Genomic DNA, 13,338 nt, shown 5'->3' on the forward strand with positions numbered 1-13,338 from the left:
TCTGCAGAATTTTGTCATGGGTTTTTTTTTGTGTGTAGGAAAGAACATTGCATTTTAATTGCAGCAGAGGACTTTTTGAGGTGGTCTGTATTCTAATATAAGAGCTGACTTGTGGGTTGATGCTGCTGGTATTGCCCACATTATTTCATTGAAAAGGTCAACTGTGAAATATGATTTTTTGAGGTTCTATGTATTGCTAATTTTATTTATTGTAATTCTTTCTCTGGATTGTAGACCAGTGTGATGGTTCTTGTAGTACTTGTTTAGTCTTGTGCTGTACTTTTGTAACCATCCTTAGTGTCTTAGAGAGTCCCTGTTGTATCTGTGTTCCTGTTTGCTTATACTGTTTTGTATTTCATACGGTTAATGACATCAGTGAAGTGTTCAGGATATGGAAAAAGTTCTCATTGCATTATTTCGGGTTTTGTTTTGTTTTTTCCTTTCATACTTATTTGTAGTATTGTCCACCAATTCTGTGAATAGCTTTTGTTTTTAAAATTCTGTTGTCTTTGTTTGGAAAGCTTGTTGGAGAATCTCTGATGGTTTTTAGCAACCTAGAAATGGTTAGAAAAGAAAAATTTGAGCCATCTGATTCTTCATATGCCCCCACTTTAATCTTTTGTTCCTTAGTTTTTACTTGGAGACACACAGAGAAAAGAACAAATCTTGCTCTGCCTTATAGGCTTCAGAAAGAGTAAAGCTTCCTCTTACCTGAGTGTATTTTTCAAACAAGCTCTTTAACATCCAGCACATGTAATTTAAAGTCTCTTTAATGCCTACCAAGTGTCACTTCCATCACTTAAATCACATTTTAGTAATTATTTTTCACATAATCACATAATATCAGAATATTCTGAGTTGGAAGGGACACTCAAGGACCATTAAATCCAACTTGTAAGTGAATGGCCCCTGTGGGGATCAAACCCACAACCTTGGCATTATTAGCACTGTGCTCTAACCAACTGAGCTAATCTCAAGGTTTATATTGCTTAATACTCACTTACACCGATTAAAAGACCTAAATCATGGCTTTACAGGCAACTAAGTCATGTTCATTATCAGGTCCTTTCAGATAACAGCAACTAAAAACTATTATAAACTCTTGTACTTTATATAGTTTATATATATAGCATATGTATCTACAGATATATATTTATATAGAGAGTAGTATTTCTGAAAGAAAACCCCATGCTATATTCTTCTTCTCCCTCCCACTCACAATTAAGAGCTCAGTGAAATGATTTCCTTGGCTAGGGGTGGAATGTTATGGAGCTGCACATCTTTTTTTCTTGTTATAGATGTATTAGTGAATTGTGTATATTCCTAACTTCATCAGAGATTTGCTGTATTCTTTTGAGATTGTTACTTAAGGATGGAATTTCGTGGCTTCCAAGTCCTAATCGTAACAAATCTGCATGAAGCTTTTGATAACTGCTGTTAATAGTGCTTGAGTACATGTAACATAAAGTAAATGAAGGCTGTGCCTAATTGATTGTCTTCATGGCTTTAAAGTTAACTTAGGACAATTTTTGTATTTGAAATTCTTTGTGATCCACTCTTTGAATGAAAAAAGTTGTTTGTTAAGTAGCTTGAAAACAAAGTAATTCTGAAGCCTACAGAATCTGATAATACACTAAAGTAGAGTACCTAAATTAAGAAGTAAGTTCTCATTGTCACTCAGGAGGAACAGACTGTTTAAACTTTCTTTTATTTTTTTAATGTGGTAATGTTATCTCTCTTTTTTGCCCTGGCTGATATGGAGTTGTGAATTCTTTAAAAGTCGACCTGTGATCTGTAGGAAGAAAAGTACTTTTTCAGAAATTCAGCTTCTCAATCTCCACTTGAAATTTGGTGGCTTCAGAATAGCATGGCTGTTCTGACTGAAATGGAAGGTAAGATTAAGGTCTCCATTAATTTTGTGAAGTTAGTAATGTTTTTCACACTAAGAAGAGCTTCTACAAAAGCAGTATGTAAAGATTTAGGACTAAGATGTGTAATAAGATGTAACTCAAAGTAGTCTCCCACACTGACTAGCAACAGTGCTCTTCATTCTCTTCTTCCCCTCCCAGTTCAGCCCCCTGGGCTTTCTGCTGTGCCCCTTTGCCATGCCCAGCCTTTATATCGCCTTGGACTTTGCTGCTGTTGGGCCACAGTCACATCCAAGCATTTACACATGAGGCTGAGATTTCAAAGGTGGCAGGAAATACCAGTGTTCAGAACACGGGTGAGAAGAGATAAAGTAGCAACTTTTTTCACTGAAATTTCCTGATTCCAGGTTGTTATAAACTAGTGGGCAGACTCAGCTGGGGAGATGTTCTGTGTCTGCCCTATGTCTTGTATCATTCCTTATCTGCACTGCCGAAGCTACATGCCTTGATGACAGGCATTATTGTATTTTGACACGTTCAAAGTCACAAATGTTATGAGACTGTGTACAACTGTGTGCCATAAGATGGCAAGAAATGCAAAAAAACCTTGTGTATGACATTATCTATAATTTCCCATATACAAATTTAGTCTTCTACTGAGAGTTTTCATTTCTTTCACAGATCTAATTAATTGCAGCTGAAGGATGAACTTAAAAACTGTTCGGGGGAACAAGTTCTTAATGGTGGTACTATACGACTAGGAAAAGCCTAGTTGCGCTACATGTCAGCAACAAACTAACAGGAAACAAACTTTAAAACTCAGCAAATGCAGAACCTGCAGTGGAATTAACAGAATATATCTATATAGAAATACATAGATATATTTTTTTTTTGAACTTGTTTTATACAAGCAACTAGTTTTTAAGCAGCTCATTAGGTGATTATGCTTCACTCATTCCTCCTGTGCTGTTTCAGTGAGGGAAGAACAAGTGTGTTTTATGAATGCAAGATGTGTTTTAGTAAAGCTACTAATGTCAGTCTGAACCGTAACCTAAAAAGGATTGCACAGCAATGTATTTCTAAGAACTTTGTCCCATGAAAGGAAAGAGCACTAAATAACTCTTCATGTGTTGAATGCCACTCTGGGATTAAGTGTATGGTAGTGAACTTTCTGAAGATAGCTGCAACTCCTCCTAATTTGTAAAGTGTTATGAGTTCTTATGGCATTATCAGCCCGCAAACTCTAGGGTAAACTTGTGGGACAACTTTGCAAAATTTGTTTGAATCAGCCCCCTACCTTTACTTTTTAATATAAACTGTTGTCAGTTGAAAGGACTGAGCCACCAAGATGAACAGAGGAATGGAGCACTTCTCCTATGAGGAAAGACTAGGATAATTGAGATTGTTCGGCCTGGAAAAGAGGAAGCTTTGGTGTGACCTAATTGTGACCTTGCAGTACTTGCAGAAAGCCTACAAGAAAGATGGAGAAACTATTTACAAGGGACAGGACAAGGGACAATCGCTTCAAACTGAAAGAGAGTAGGTTTACGTTAGATATTAGGAAGAAATTCTTCACTATGAGTGTGGTGAGGCACTGGAACAGGTTCCCCAGGGAAGTTGTGGATGCCCCATCCCTGGAAGTGTTCAAGGCCAGGTCTGATGGAGCTCTGAGCAACCTGGTCTAGTGGAAGGTATCCCTGCCCCTGGCAGGGGTTTGGAAACAGATTATCTTTAAGGTCCTTTTCAACCTAAGCCATTACATGATTCTATGATGATTCTGTGCTTCTTGGCAGGGTATGCATTGAAAACCATTCTTTTTCAACTGAGCTGTATTTTCAAGACTAAAACTTCAGTTGCAGTGTTTGTAATATGAACTTTTGGTGCTTCATAATCACTTTGGGTTTGGATTAGTTTTAAGAATCCATTGTTTTAATATTTTTTTAATCCTTTAAGAGTGTTAATGATTTTAAATCTGTTCTATCCTAGAATTAGAATACTTAGATCTTTGAGCAATTGGGTTCTCAAGACAAATGTGAAAATAATGACCAGTTTTCTAGATTTAAGCCTTGACTGTCAGGTAGTCTGTAATGAGATGACCCCTTGCTTGTGTGACAAGATTCTTGGTTAAACTAAAGTGATACCAAATTGCCATAATGTAAGTAAGGTCTAGAAAAATAATGAACAGAAAAGTTTCCATGTGCTTGCCCCAGACTTATCTTGCAGGTTTCCTGTCTCTATTTACAATTCTTTTCCCATTCATTTTGGAAGGAAAGATCATTAGTCTTTTTTTTCTTTGCAAATAACATTGACAGTTGTCATGGGTTCAGGTGGCTGGATTTTTGGTACTAGGGGACCCAGAGGGGTGATTTCTGTCAGAAGCTACTAGAAGCTTTCACTGCCCTATGAAAAGCCAATGATAGCCAGCTCCAGGAGGGATTTCCTGCTTAATACCCAAGGCTGAGCCCATTAGGGCACTTCTGTGATAACATATTTAAGAACAGAGGAAGAGAAAGTTGTGTCGCAGAAGAAATTCCAGTCCTAGGGAGAGCGAGCAGTCATCAAGGTCATTGCAGCTGGAGGGGGTGAAAAGAGGGGGAAGCTTTTCCCCCCTCTTCCCGAGAAGCAGGGCAAAGCTGAAGCCTCTACAGCTCATGAAAGACCTTTGGGGTGCAGAAATCCTCCTGCAGCCTATGGAGGAGTCCATGCTGGAGCAGGTAGATACATGGAGGAAGCAGTAATCCTCTGTGGGAGGCCCAAGGTGGAGTGAAGTCCTGCTGGAGACCTGTGGCCCGTGGAGGGGGAGGCCCACGCTGAAGCAAGTTTTCCCCGGGTAGGACTTGTAGCCCTGATGGGAGACCCACATCGGTACAGCTCAACCCATGAAGGACTGCACCCCCTTGGGGAGTCCATGGGGCAACAGACTGAAAGAAACTGTTGCCCGAGGGGTAGATGGACCCATGCTGGAGAAGTCCATCAAAGAGTGTGTCCTGTGGGAGGGGACCCCACAGAAACAGGGGAAGGACTTAGAGCCATTATTTGCCCTGTAGCCTGTGGTAAAGACTATGATAATATAAGATATGGTAGTATATCCCCTTGTAGCCATAGAAGGTCTTTGGATTGCAAAGTGCTGATTATAAAAGCTGCTGCTACCCAGTGAATGGAAAACAACAATATTTTGACTGCACACCCCTCCTCCCCTCCTCTGTTCTCCTGCACTGCTGGAGAGGGAGAGCTGAGAAAGAAAGTTGGGGGGCGGGGAGAGGAGGTATTGTGTTTTAAGACTATTTTATTCATTTACTCTTTAGCTCTTATTCTGTTAGCAATGAATTTAGCTTTTAGTCTGTTAGTAATAAATCTTAAATTTTATCTACAGGCTGTTTTTTGTGTTAATAATGGCTTTTCTCTCAATCCTGATCTCTACTCATGAAAAATCCTTTACAGTATTTTATTCTCCTCTGTCCAGATGCAGAGGGGAGGAGAAAAAGAAGCCCCTGGCATCTTGCCAGGGTCAAACCATTTCAGCAGTAATGAAGCAAGTAGTGTTGAATCAGTCTGGACTGTTTGCTGGAGGGAGGGAGCTGGCAGTGAGGATGGTCAGGTAGTGGAATACTATCTCTGGGCTTATTGGTACACTGAATTCAATTCCACTTTCATTTCATATACTTCCTGTATGGTTCTATATGAGTCTTAATCTCAGGATCTCAATGTCTCAGGCACTGCAATCCTGCCCGAACCTAACACTGATGAAATTGTGGTTTCAAATATATTCCCAGAGAGTGATAATGGAGTGCAGATTTGAAGTACACCTAGTATATATCACCTCAGAATCCATTATTAACCATTTCTTTCTTCCCTAACCTTCCCCCCAGCTCCCCAAGAACAGATACTCTTGCATGATTTTTGGAGAAGTGGTACAGGTGCCCAGCTCCTGGAACTTAAAAGCTCCAGGGTCACAGTGACATTAGGAATTTCTCTGTCTGAACTTAGATATTTACAGCATGCCTCTGTCCATGTCCATGATCTTGCACCTTGTCGTTCCTGATGGGTAACATGAAGAGCCCATTTTTTGTGCTGGCTATTGTTAATCTCATTCTGATACACCTAAACTGTACTAGCTTTTCTTTCTACTTCAGAACACAAATAGAGACATGGTACTTCAACTACATACTGCTTTTCTCCTACTACCAAATACTCTTTATAACCTCTGAGGTACTATGCAGAGTTAATTTCTTGCTCTCTGCCACATGCTTCAGACAGTCCTCCCTTGCTTTGTATTTCTTCATTCTTTCTGATGGAGGCGATTCTGAAAACTATGTGATAATACTGCAGAAATCAACTGAAGACACACAGTGCAGTCTTTGTTACAAGGCCAGCGTTTTCTCAGATTCTCCCTTAGCAGTCTACGTGACTACTCCACTCTGGTGAGACCCCACCTGGAGTACTGTGTCCAGCTCTGGAGCCCTCAGCGCAGAAAAAAACACGGACCTCTTGGAACAAGTCCAAGGAAGGCTGCAAAGATGATCAGAGGGCTGGAGCACATCAACTGTGAGGAAAGGCTGAGAGAATTGTAGTTGTTCAACCTGGAGAAGAGAAGGCTCCAGTGCGACCTTATAGAAACCTTCCAGTACCTAAAGGGGGTTTCAGGAAAGCTGGAGAGAGATTTCTGCAAGGACTTGTGGTGATAGGACAATGGGGAATGGCTTTAAACTGAAAGAGATTAGGTTTCCATTAGATATTAGGAAGAAATTCTTTACCATGGTGGGTGTAAGGCACTGGTTCAGGTTACCCAGGGAAGTGGTGGATGCCTCATCCCTTGAGTGTTCAAGGCCAGATTGGATTGGGCTTGCTTTTTGAGTCTTAGAATGCTGTTTTAATGACAGTGTCTTCCATAGATTTTTATAAATAACTTATAGTGGTGTCCTGCAAAAACGTCAGGAGTTTCCATGTGCATTAACTGTACGCTTAATAGGCAGCAGTTAGTCCTGTGATATTATTGCAAATGTAGAAGCCAAGAGGAAGGAAGAAGATAATATAAAAGTTTGGGAACTATAACTGTAATAGTTAGCAGAAGTAGTAATTAAAAAAAAGATAAATTGAGATGATAGAATTTTCCAAAATGTCTTGTAGACATGGACCATAAATTGCTAATGTTCTTTATATATACAAGGTTCAAAATGGGATGATTGGAGTACTTTTATGCCAAGTACTTGAACAAATTTTGCTAGAATACATGTTAAATTTTTGTAAATAATTCAAAATATTTTTGGTTCTAATAGACATTAGACTTAGTGATTAAAGTGTTGGAAAATATTCCTGATATATTGCTTTATCAAGCTTTGATTGATTACTTTTGTGAGTGTTTTTTTCCTGCTCACTGGAGAGAGAACCAGCAACTTCTGAGGTGTAGAAAGAGAAAGTGGTAGTTTAGAAAGGGCCATTTTAAATAAAAGTTGGGGAAAATGAGTGGGAGCTAGTAACTTAGCATATCTGAAAGTATGTGTCTGTCATGAAAACTTTCAGTAATTATTTTAATTTTGTTTCTGTGCATGGCAGGTATCCTGAATTAGCAACAGTGTGTAGGAATCCCAGTACTCTAATTTTGTATCCTGGAGCTGAAGCAACCAATTTGGAGGAAGTTGCAGTGATGTCTCCTCGTCCATCTGTTATGATCATCATTGATGGAACATGGAGCCAGGCTAAAGATATATTTTACAAAAATTCTCTCTTCCGTCTTCCCAAGCAGGTGAGTTATAATACGCAAAATAAAAAACTTAATTTTGTCTGACAGGTGCTTGCTTTGATCAACCAGAAGGGAGTGGTTTTTTGAGGTTATAACCAGCTGACAATAGAATGACAATTATATAAAACAATCTGTAAGATTGTAAAAAAGATGACTGTAAATATTGAGGGTTTTCACTTCATCACTTGAAATTTGTTTTTATTTGTTTTGAGTTAGTGTATCTAACTTCATAGGGAATCATTGTTTTGCAAATTGAAAACTGATTTGTGTAGAAAATTTTAACATGTTGTATAAGATGTTAGAACATACAAATTGAAATAACATTTCTTGATTGAAATAAACATTCCTTTTCTCCTGCATAAGTATTTTGCATTTCAGTAATAGGAAAGCTGAAAGTAGAATTTTGTAGCTTCTTACAAAAATGTCACACTCTTCTCCAGTGTGTGATCTCCACCATACTAAAAACTTTCTCTCTTGGCAAATGGTTGGCAAATGCTACCCTCTGGATTGTAGGAAAAATAATTTTGTTTCTATTTCTTAAGTGTTTTCATAAGACTAGGATTGCTTGTCTTTATGCTATGGTATTTTCTTTGACATGGGAACTCCTGGACCATAATTTCAGGACCATAGAATGGCCCAGGTTGGAAGCAATCTCAGAGGATCGTCTACTCCACCCTCTTGGGGGAAAGGGAAACCTGAATGAGATCTTGTCCAGTGATGGTACTCCATGACCCCTCTGGGGAGGTTATTCCAGTGTTTGATTGTTCTCATTGTAAAAAAAATATATATTTGTATTTAGATGAAACTCCTCCTACAGCAACTTGTGCCAGCTGCCCCTTGTTCTTTCCATGGGGCTCCGTGTGAAGTGAGAATCTCTCTACTCTTTATAAATACCCTTAAAGTACTGTAATACCGTGATGAAATCCCCCTGAGCCTTCTCTTCACCATGGAGAAAAGACAAGAAGTATTGCAGAGCTAGATGAGATAGTAGTCAAATATTGAAGGTGATAAACCTGTCAAGTTTGAAGAGACTCCGGTGTTTAATTCCATTTTCAAGTGTTGACACTTGGAGTCCTAAAATTATAGCTGTGTTACACTTGAGAGGGCTGTTTTCCTGTTTATGGATATGTCTTTGAGACAGTTTTGAAGCAATTGGTTTAAACTAGTCTCTTACTTAAATCTCAGTATCAATCTTAGCACAACAGTTGTGGTAACAGCATGTACTGTGTATGTGTGGTTATGATCCTGGTAAAAAGATTGCTTAAACCAATGCTGCTAAGTACTATCTGAATGAATCTAGCTACATAAATACTCATGTGGTCTAAGCACTTGCTGAAAGTCAAAGGGATGTGGTTTAAAACCATTAGTATTTTGGCATTTTACCTACCTAAAATATTTTTAGGCCTTGTAGTGGCGCATAAAATGTAATTAGTATCTCTGAGGCTGTTAAAATGTTTATTTTATTAAAATAATGGACAGCAAAATTACGGATCGTTTTACATACAAATAATGCTTTTAAAATTATGAAATCCTGCCTAATGCAAAATGAAACTTAAGAAGACTTTGAAGGGATAGAACAAGTAAAAATAATGTAATGGAAGTAAAGTAAGATAGTACTCCAAAAACTCTTGGGAAAGTGAGCAGTAGTATTGACTATGGTGCAAGAAACATCATTTAATACAACCGTTAAATATATAAATAATAAATATTTTTAAAATCCCATAAAACTCAGTTTATTACTTCAGATTTACTTTACTATTACAGGAGATTTCACCAAGACATTAAAATGTATTTGTCTACTATGGGAAATGAAAAAGCATTTCCTGTTTATAAACAAATGTATTCCTACCATAGGAGTTTATTACACCAGAAAGATTAGGTAGAAATCGCATCTACATAGGATTTTATAGACACTTAACTTGCCTATAACTGTTTTTTGGATCCTGTTTTGTGCAAAATTGCATGGCTGTAGGAGCAAACAAGGTGTAGCAATGTTAATCTGTAAACCTCTCTATTTGAACATGTATAACACCATGTAACTACCTGACAGCCTTGAGAATCTGTCTTGCAGATGGAAATTGTTGACAGAGTACCGTGTTCCTTCCCTCCCTACAGTGTGCACCTCTGTACAGGGTTTAAGACTTTGCAAAAGTGAAAGATCAGATATAGTTTGTCACCGGGTCAGTCACAGACTTACTTTCTGAAAAAGTTGAGAGGCATTGATTTATGAAACAGTGATGCAAAGGGTCATGCTTAAAGCTCTTGGGGAAAACATGAGCAGACAGCAGGAATATCAGGAGCATTGTTAGGAGGTTTACTTCTTTGTACGTGCTTGAATTCTCTACTTCAGTTGTAGTTATTAATTAACACGGTACTTTCTATCTGGTCTTTTTTTTTTTAAGGAATTGGAGCTCTTGTTTTAAAGGGTTTAAATTCTTAGTGAAAATGAAAAATACAGTGACTCTTGAATTATTAGGTTACAGTGAGTCTTGAATTATTAGGTTAACACAGGTATTAATTTTTTAAAAATATGATGGATGGTTTGGTTATTACTAAATATACCAGAGCTAAAATCAATATTTGGTTTGATTTTTATTTTTATATGCTAGTTGATACTTGCTATGATTCAAATCACATGGAGCTGTTTCAATGACATTGTTCCCATATGCAGAAATACCTTCCTGCAGGGAAGAAAAATGTTTGCCTATGATGAAGTGTGACCTGACTAGCTCTAATCTCTTAAGTCAAGTTTAAATGTTATACTTAGTGGTTTGACTGTCATTTCAGCTCTGTTTGTGCTGTCCTGTGCTAAGTCAGAACCTGTGAGACAGGTGATGCTGAGTACAGACATCAGCTGAGCGTGGAGCAGTGCAAAGGCTATGTTTAAGTGCTGTGTACACAACTATGTATTACACTAAGTTTGGTCATTTTGTGTTCAAATGAACTAGAGGTACTTATGCAATCCACTATAACTTCTAAATAGTTAAAATTACCAGTCAGGTGTTAAAAGATTATAGTAAAACTGCCTGCAAGTGAACACCAGCACACTTACAGACTGAATTTTGTTCACCCTGTGACAGAGTGTCACCTTTTAGATTGAGCTAAACACCATGACCAACACTGTAGGATTTTTCTAGCTTTTTATTATTTATTGTTTTCTACATTATATTAATATATAAATACTTTGTAAATGGTTCTGTGTTTGAATAGAGTTTTTGTTGATCACGTTTTGAAACTTTGGGTTTGATAATGCAGTTTTGCGAGATGAAAATGAGTAGAATATCATTATATTTAAAATTTAAGAAGGCAGGCTTTGGTCCAAGAAAGAGGATAAGATGGATATGACTATAGCTAAATAGAGGGGATATTCAAGGAGAAGAGGATTGATTCCTTCAGGCATTATCTGTGATTTAAAAAGAAACTGAAATTATTGAATAAATGCTGATTGGAGCTTTTAATCAATATTCTGGAGGTAGAAAAGAACTATTTTAGTAATGAAGAGATTAGCAATTTTTAATTGCAAGATATACTACAAAGACGCAATAGATTGGAAGCATTGAAAGAAACATTTGATTGTGTTCCTTCACAGCTTTGCTGATTTTGAGTAATAAAAATTGCTGTGTTGAATGATTTTAAAGATATTGTAGGATATTTTAATAAACTCTGTTTCAAATTAGTATTAAAATCTCTAGGTCTTCAATAAAAGCTCATTTAATTAACAGCTCAATCAACAGAGCATTCTTCTTTGAAAAAAATATTTGAAGAAATTTCAATTGAGCTTTTCCAGGAAGTCCCAGAGGAAATATATTTATGAACCGAAAACATTAACAGAGGTGAAACAGAGAAAGTATTCAGTTTACTGTGAGGAGTTGATGCAATTAGTTCGAGGGAAGAAGTGTCTGGTTTGCACAGCAGGCATTATTGGCACTACTGGTGTGGTGGTGTATTGAATGAAGCAGTTATAGACTGCTGGGAGTGAAGCTGCTTCTGGTTATGAGGAGATAAGCAGAACACTGTGAGAACAGATGGCTAAAAAACTCATATGTGACCCTTTACTCCTTCAGCACCAAAAAAAAGTTTGAAAAAATTAACTTTCTGACAGCCACACTACACTTGCTAGTTTGAAGTGGAGAAGGATTGTTGGGACATCATAGAACCATGGAATCATTAATGTTGGAAACGAACTCCAAGATCATCAAGTCCAATCTTTGGTTGAATACCACTGTGCCCACTAAACCATATCATGAAGTGCCATAATCTCCCTTTTTTTTGGACTCTTCCAGGGATGGTGACCCCACCACCTTCCGCACTCTTACAGTGAATACATTTTTCCTAATATCTAGTCTCAACATCCCATGATGTACCTTGAGCTGTTTCTCCTTGTCCTGTCATGAGGTGCCTGGGAGAAGAGGCTGTACAAGTTGTCCATCTGTGGCTGGGTGGGTTCACAGTGCGCTGGGTGAAGAGCCAGCTGGATGGCAGGACTCAGAGGGTTTCAGTGAATTGCCACATCTGGCTGGTGAGCCATCACCAGCGCTGTCCTTAGGCCTCCATCCTTGCCCTTGTGCTTCCAATGTTTTGATCCATGATCTGGTTTCAGGAGTTGAAGGCCACATTAGCACGTTTGGTGATGATACCCAACTAGAAGGCATTGTTGACTCTCTTGAGGGATAAGAGGCCTTGCAGAGGGATCTGAATAGATTAGGGCATTAGGCCGACATCAGTACATGAAATTGAACCAGTGCAGCTGGGAGGGAATAACGCCTGGCACAGGTCTCAGTTGGGAGAGGAGTGGCTGCAGAGCAGCCCTGCAGAAAGGGACATGGGGATACTGGTCAGCAGCACGCTCAAGGAGAGTCAGCAGTGTTCCCAGGTAGCTGAGAGGGCAAACTGTGCCCCACCACTGGGGGAGGATATGAAGGTCCTTGAACGCCTCCAGTGGAGGGCAACCAGCCTGGTGAGAGGCTGGAAGGCATTTACTCTGAGCAAAGGCTGAGACTTTAGACCTGTCTAATATGGAGGAAAGGCGGCTGAGGGGTGACCTCATCGCTCTATGGGGATGTGGAGAGAGAGGTACTGATTTCTTCTCTCTGGGGTCTAGTGACATGACATGTGGGAATGGCTCAAAGCTACATCAGCAGAGCTTGAGATTGGACATCAGGAAGGATTTCATTAGTGAGAGGGTAGTCAAACACTGGAACAGGCTTTCTTGAGAGATTGTTAATAGCCCAAACCTCTCTGTGGTTAAGAGGCATTTGGACTGAGTCCTTAACAACATGTTAATGTTTGGTCAAACCTGAAGTTTGGGTTTCACTTTTTTCTTCTCTTTTGTTTTCCTCCTTCTCTCAAACAGGTTAACTCTCTGTGTCCCCTGAGAGCTGCAGGCAGTAGTGGTGCAGGTCCAGGGAATGGTAGTTTTGCATCAGAAACGATGCTTGGGTGTGTCAGTGTGCCAGGCAAGACTGAGCAGCAGTGGCACGGTAAGCTGCACTGTGCTATGGTGATGCCAAAGGGACTGTGCCTGCCCAGGTTCTGGGGTAGCTCCCACCACCCCAGTCAAATCACATGTGATTTTGAGAATTTTGGGGGTGGGGCAGAATTCATGTTCAGGTATCAATAAATAGTTCGAAGTGAATGTAGAATTATGTATGAAAACTCTATTTCTTTCTGTTTTTAATGTGATATCTGTTTAGCCAAGAAAAAATTGATTTTAGAAAGTCGGGAATGGGG

At 38.9% G+C, this 13,338-nt stretch overlaps 1 protein-coding gene across 9 annotated transcripts in view; it reads left to right on the forward strand.

The window, feature by feature from the left end:
- The window catches only part of DTWD2 (DTW domain containing 2), an 81,258-nt gene that overhangs the window by 40,744 nt on the left and 27,176 nt on the right, over positions 1–13,338 (forward strand). For 6 of the 9 annotated variants that reach the window (XR_007630527.1, XR_007630529.1, XR_007630528.1 and 3 more), the window contains exons 4-5: positions 7,422–7,611; positions 12,962–13,088. Coding sequence is in view for 4 of the 9 variants with exons in the window: in XM_050329185.1 (XP_050185142.1) it covers positions 7,422–7,611; positions 12,962–13,088 (317 nt within the window). In the remaining 5 variants the exon portion in view is untranslated. The remainder of the gene's footprint in view (positions 1–7,421; positions 7,612–12,961; positions 13,089–13,338) is intronic. The other 3 variants (XM_050329183.1, XM_050329182.1, XM_050329184.1) reach the window with 1 other exon arrangement.

This window comes from Myiozetetes cayanensis, unplaced genomic scaffold, assembly GCF_022539395.1.
Source record: "Myiozetetes cayanensis isolate MyiCay16 unplaced genomic scaffold, myiCay2020 scf4, whole genome shotgun sequence".
Classification (NCBI taxonomy): Eukaryota; Metazoa; Chordata; class Aves; order Passeriformes; family Tyrannidae; genus Myiozetetes; species Myiozetetes cayanensis.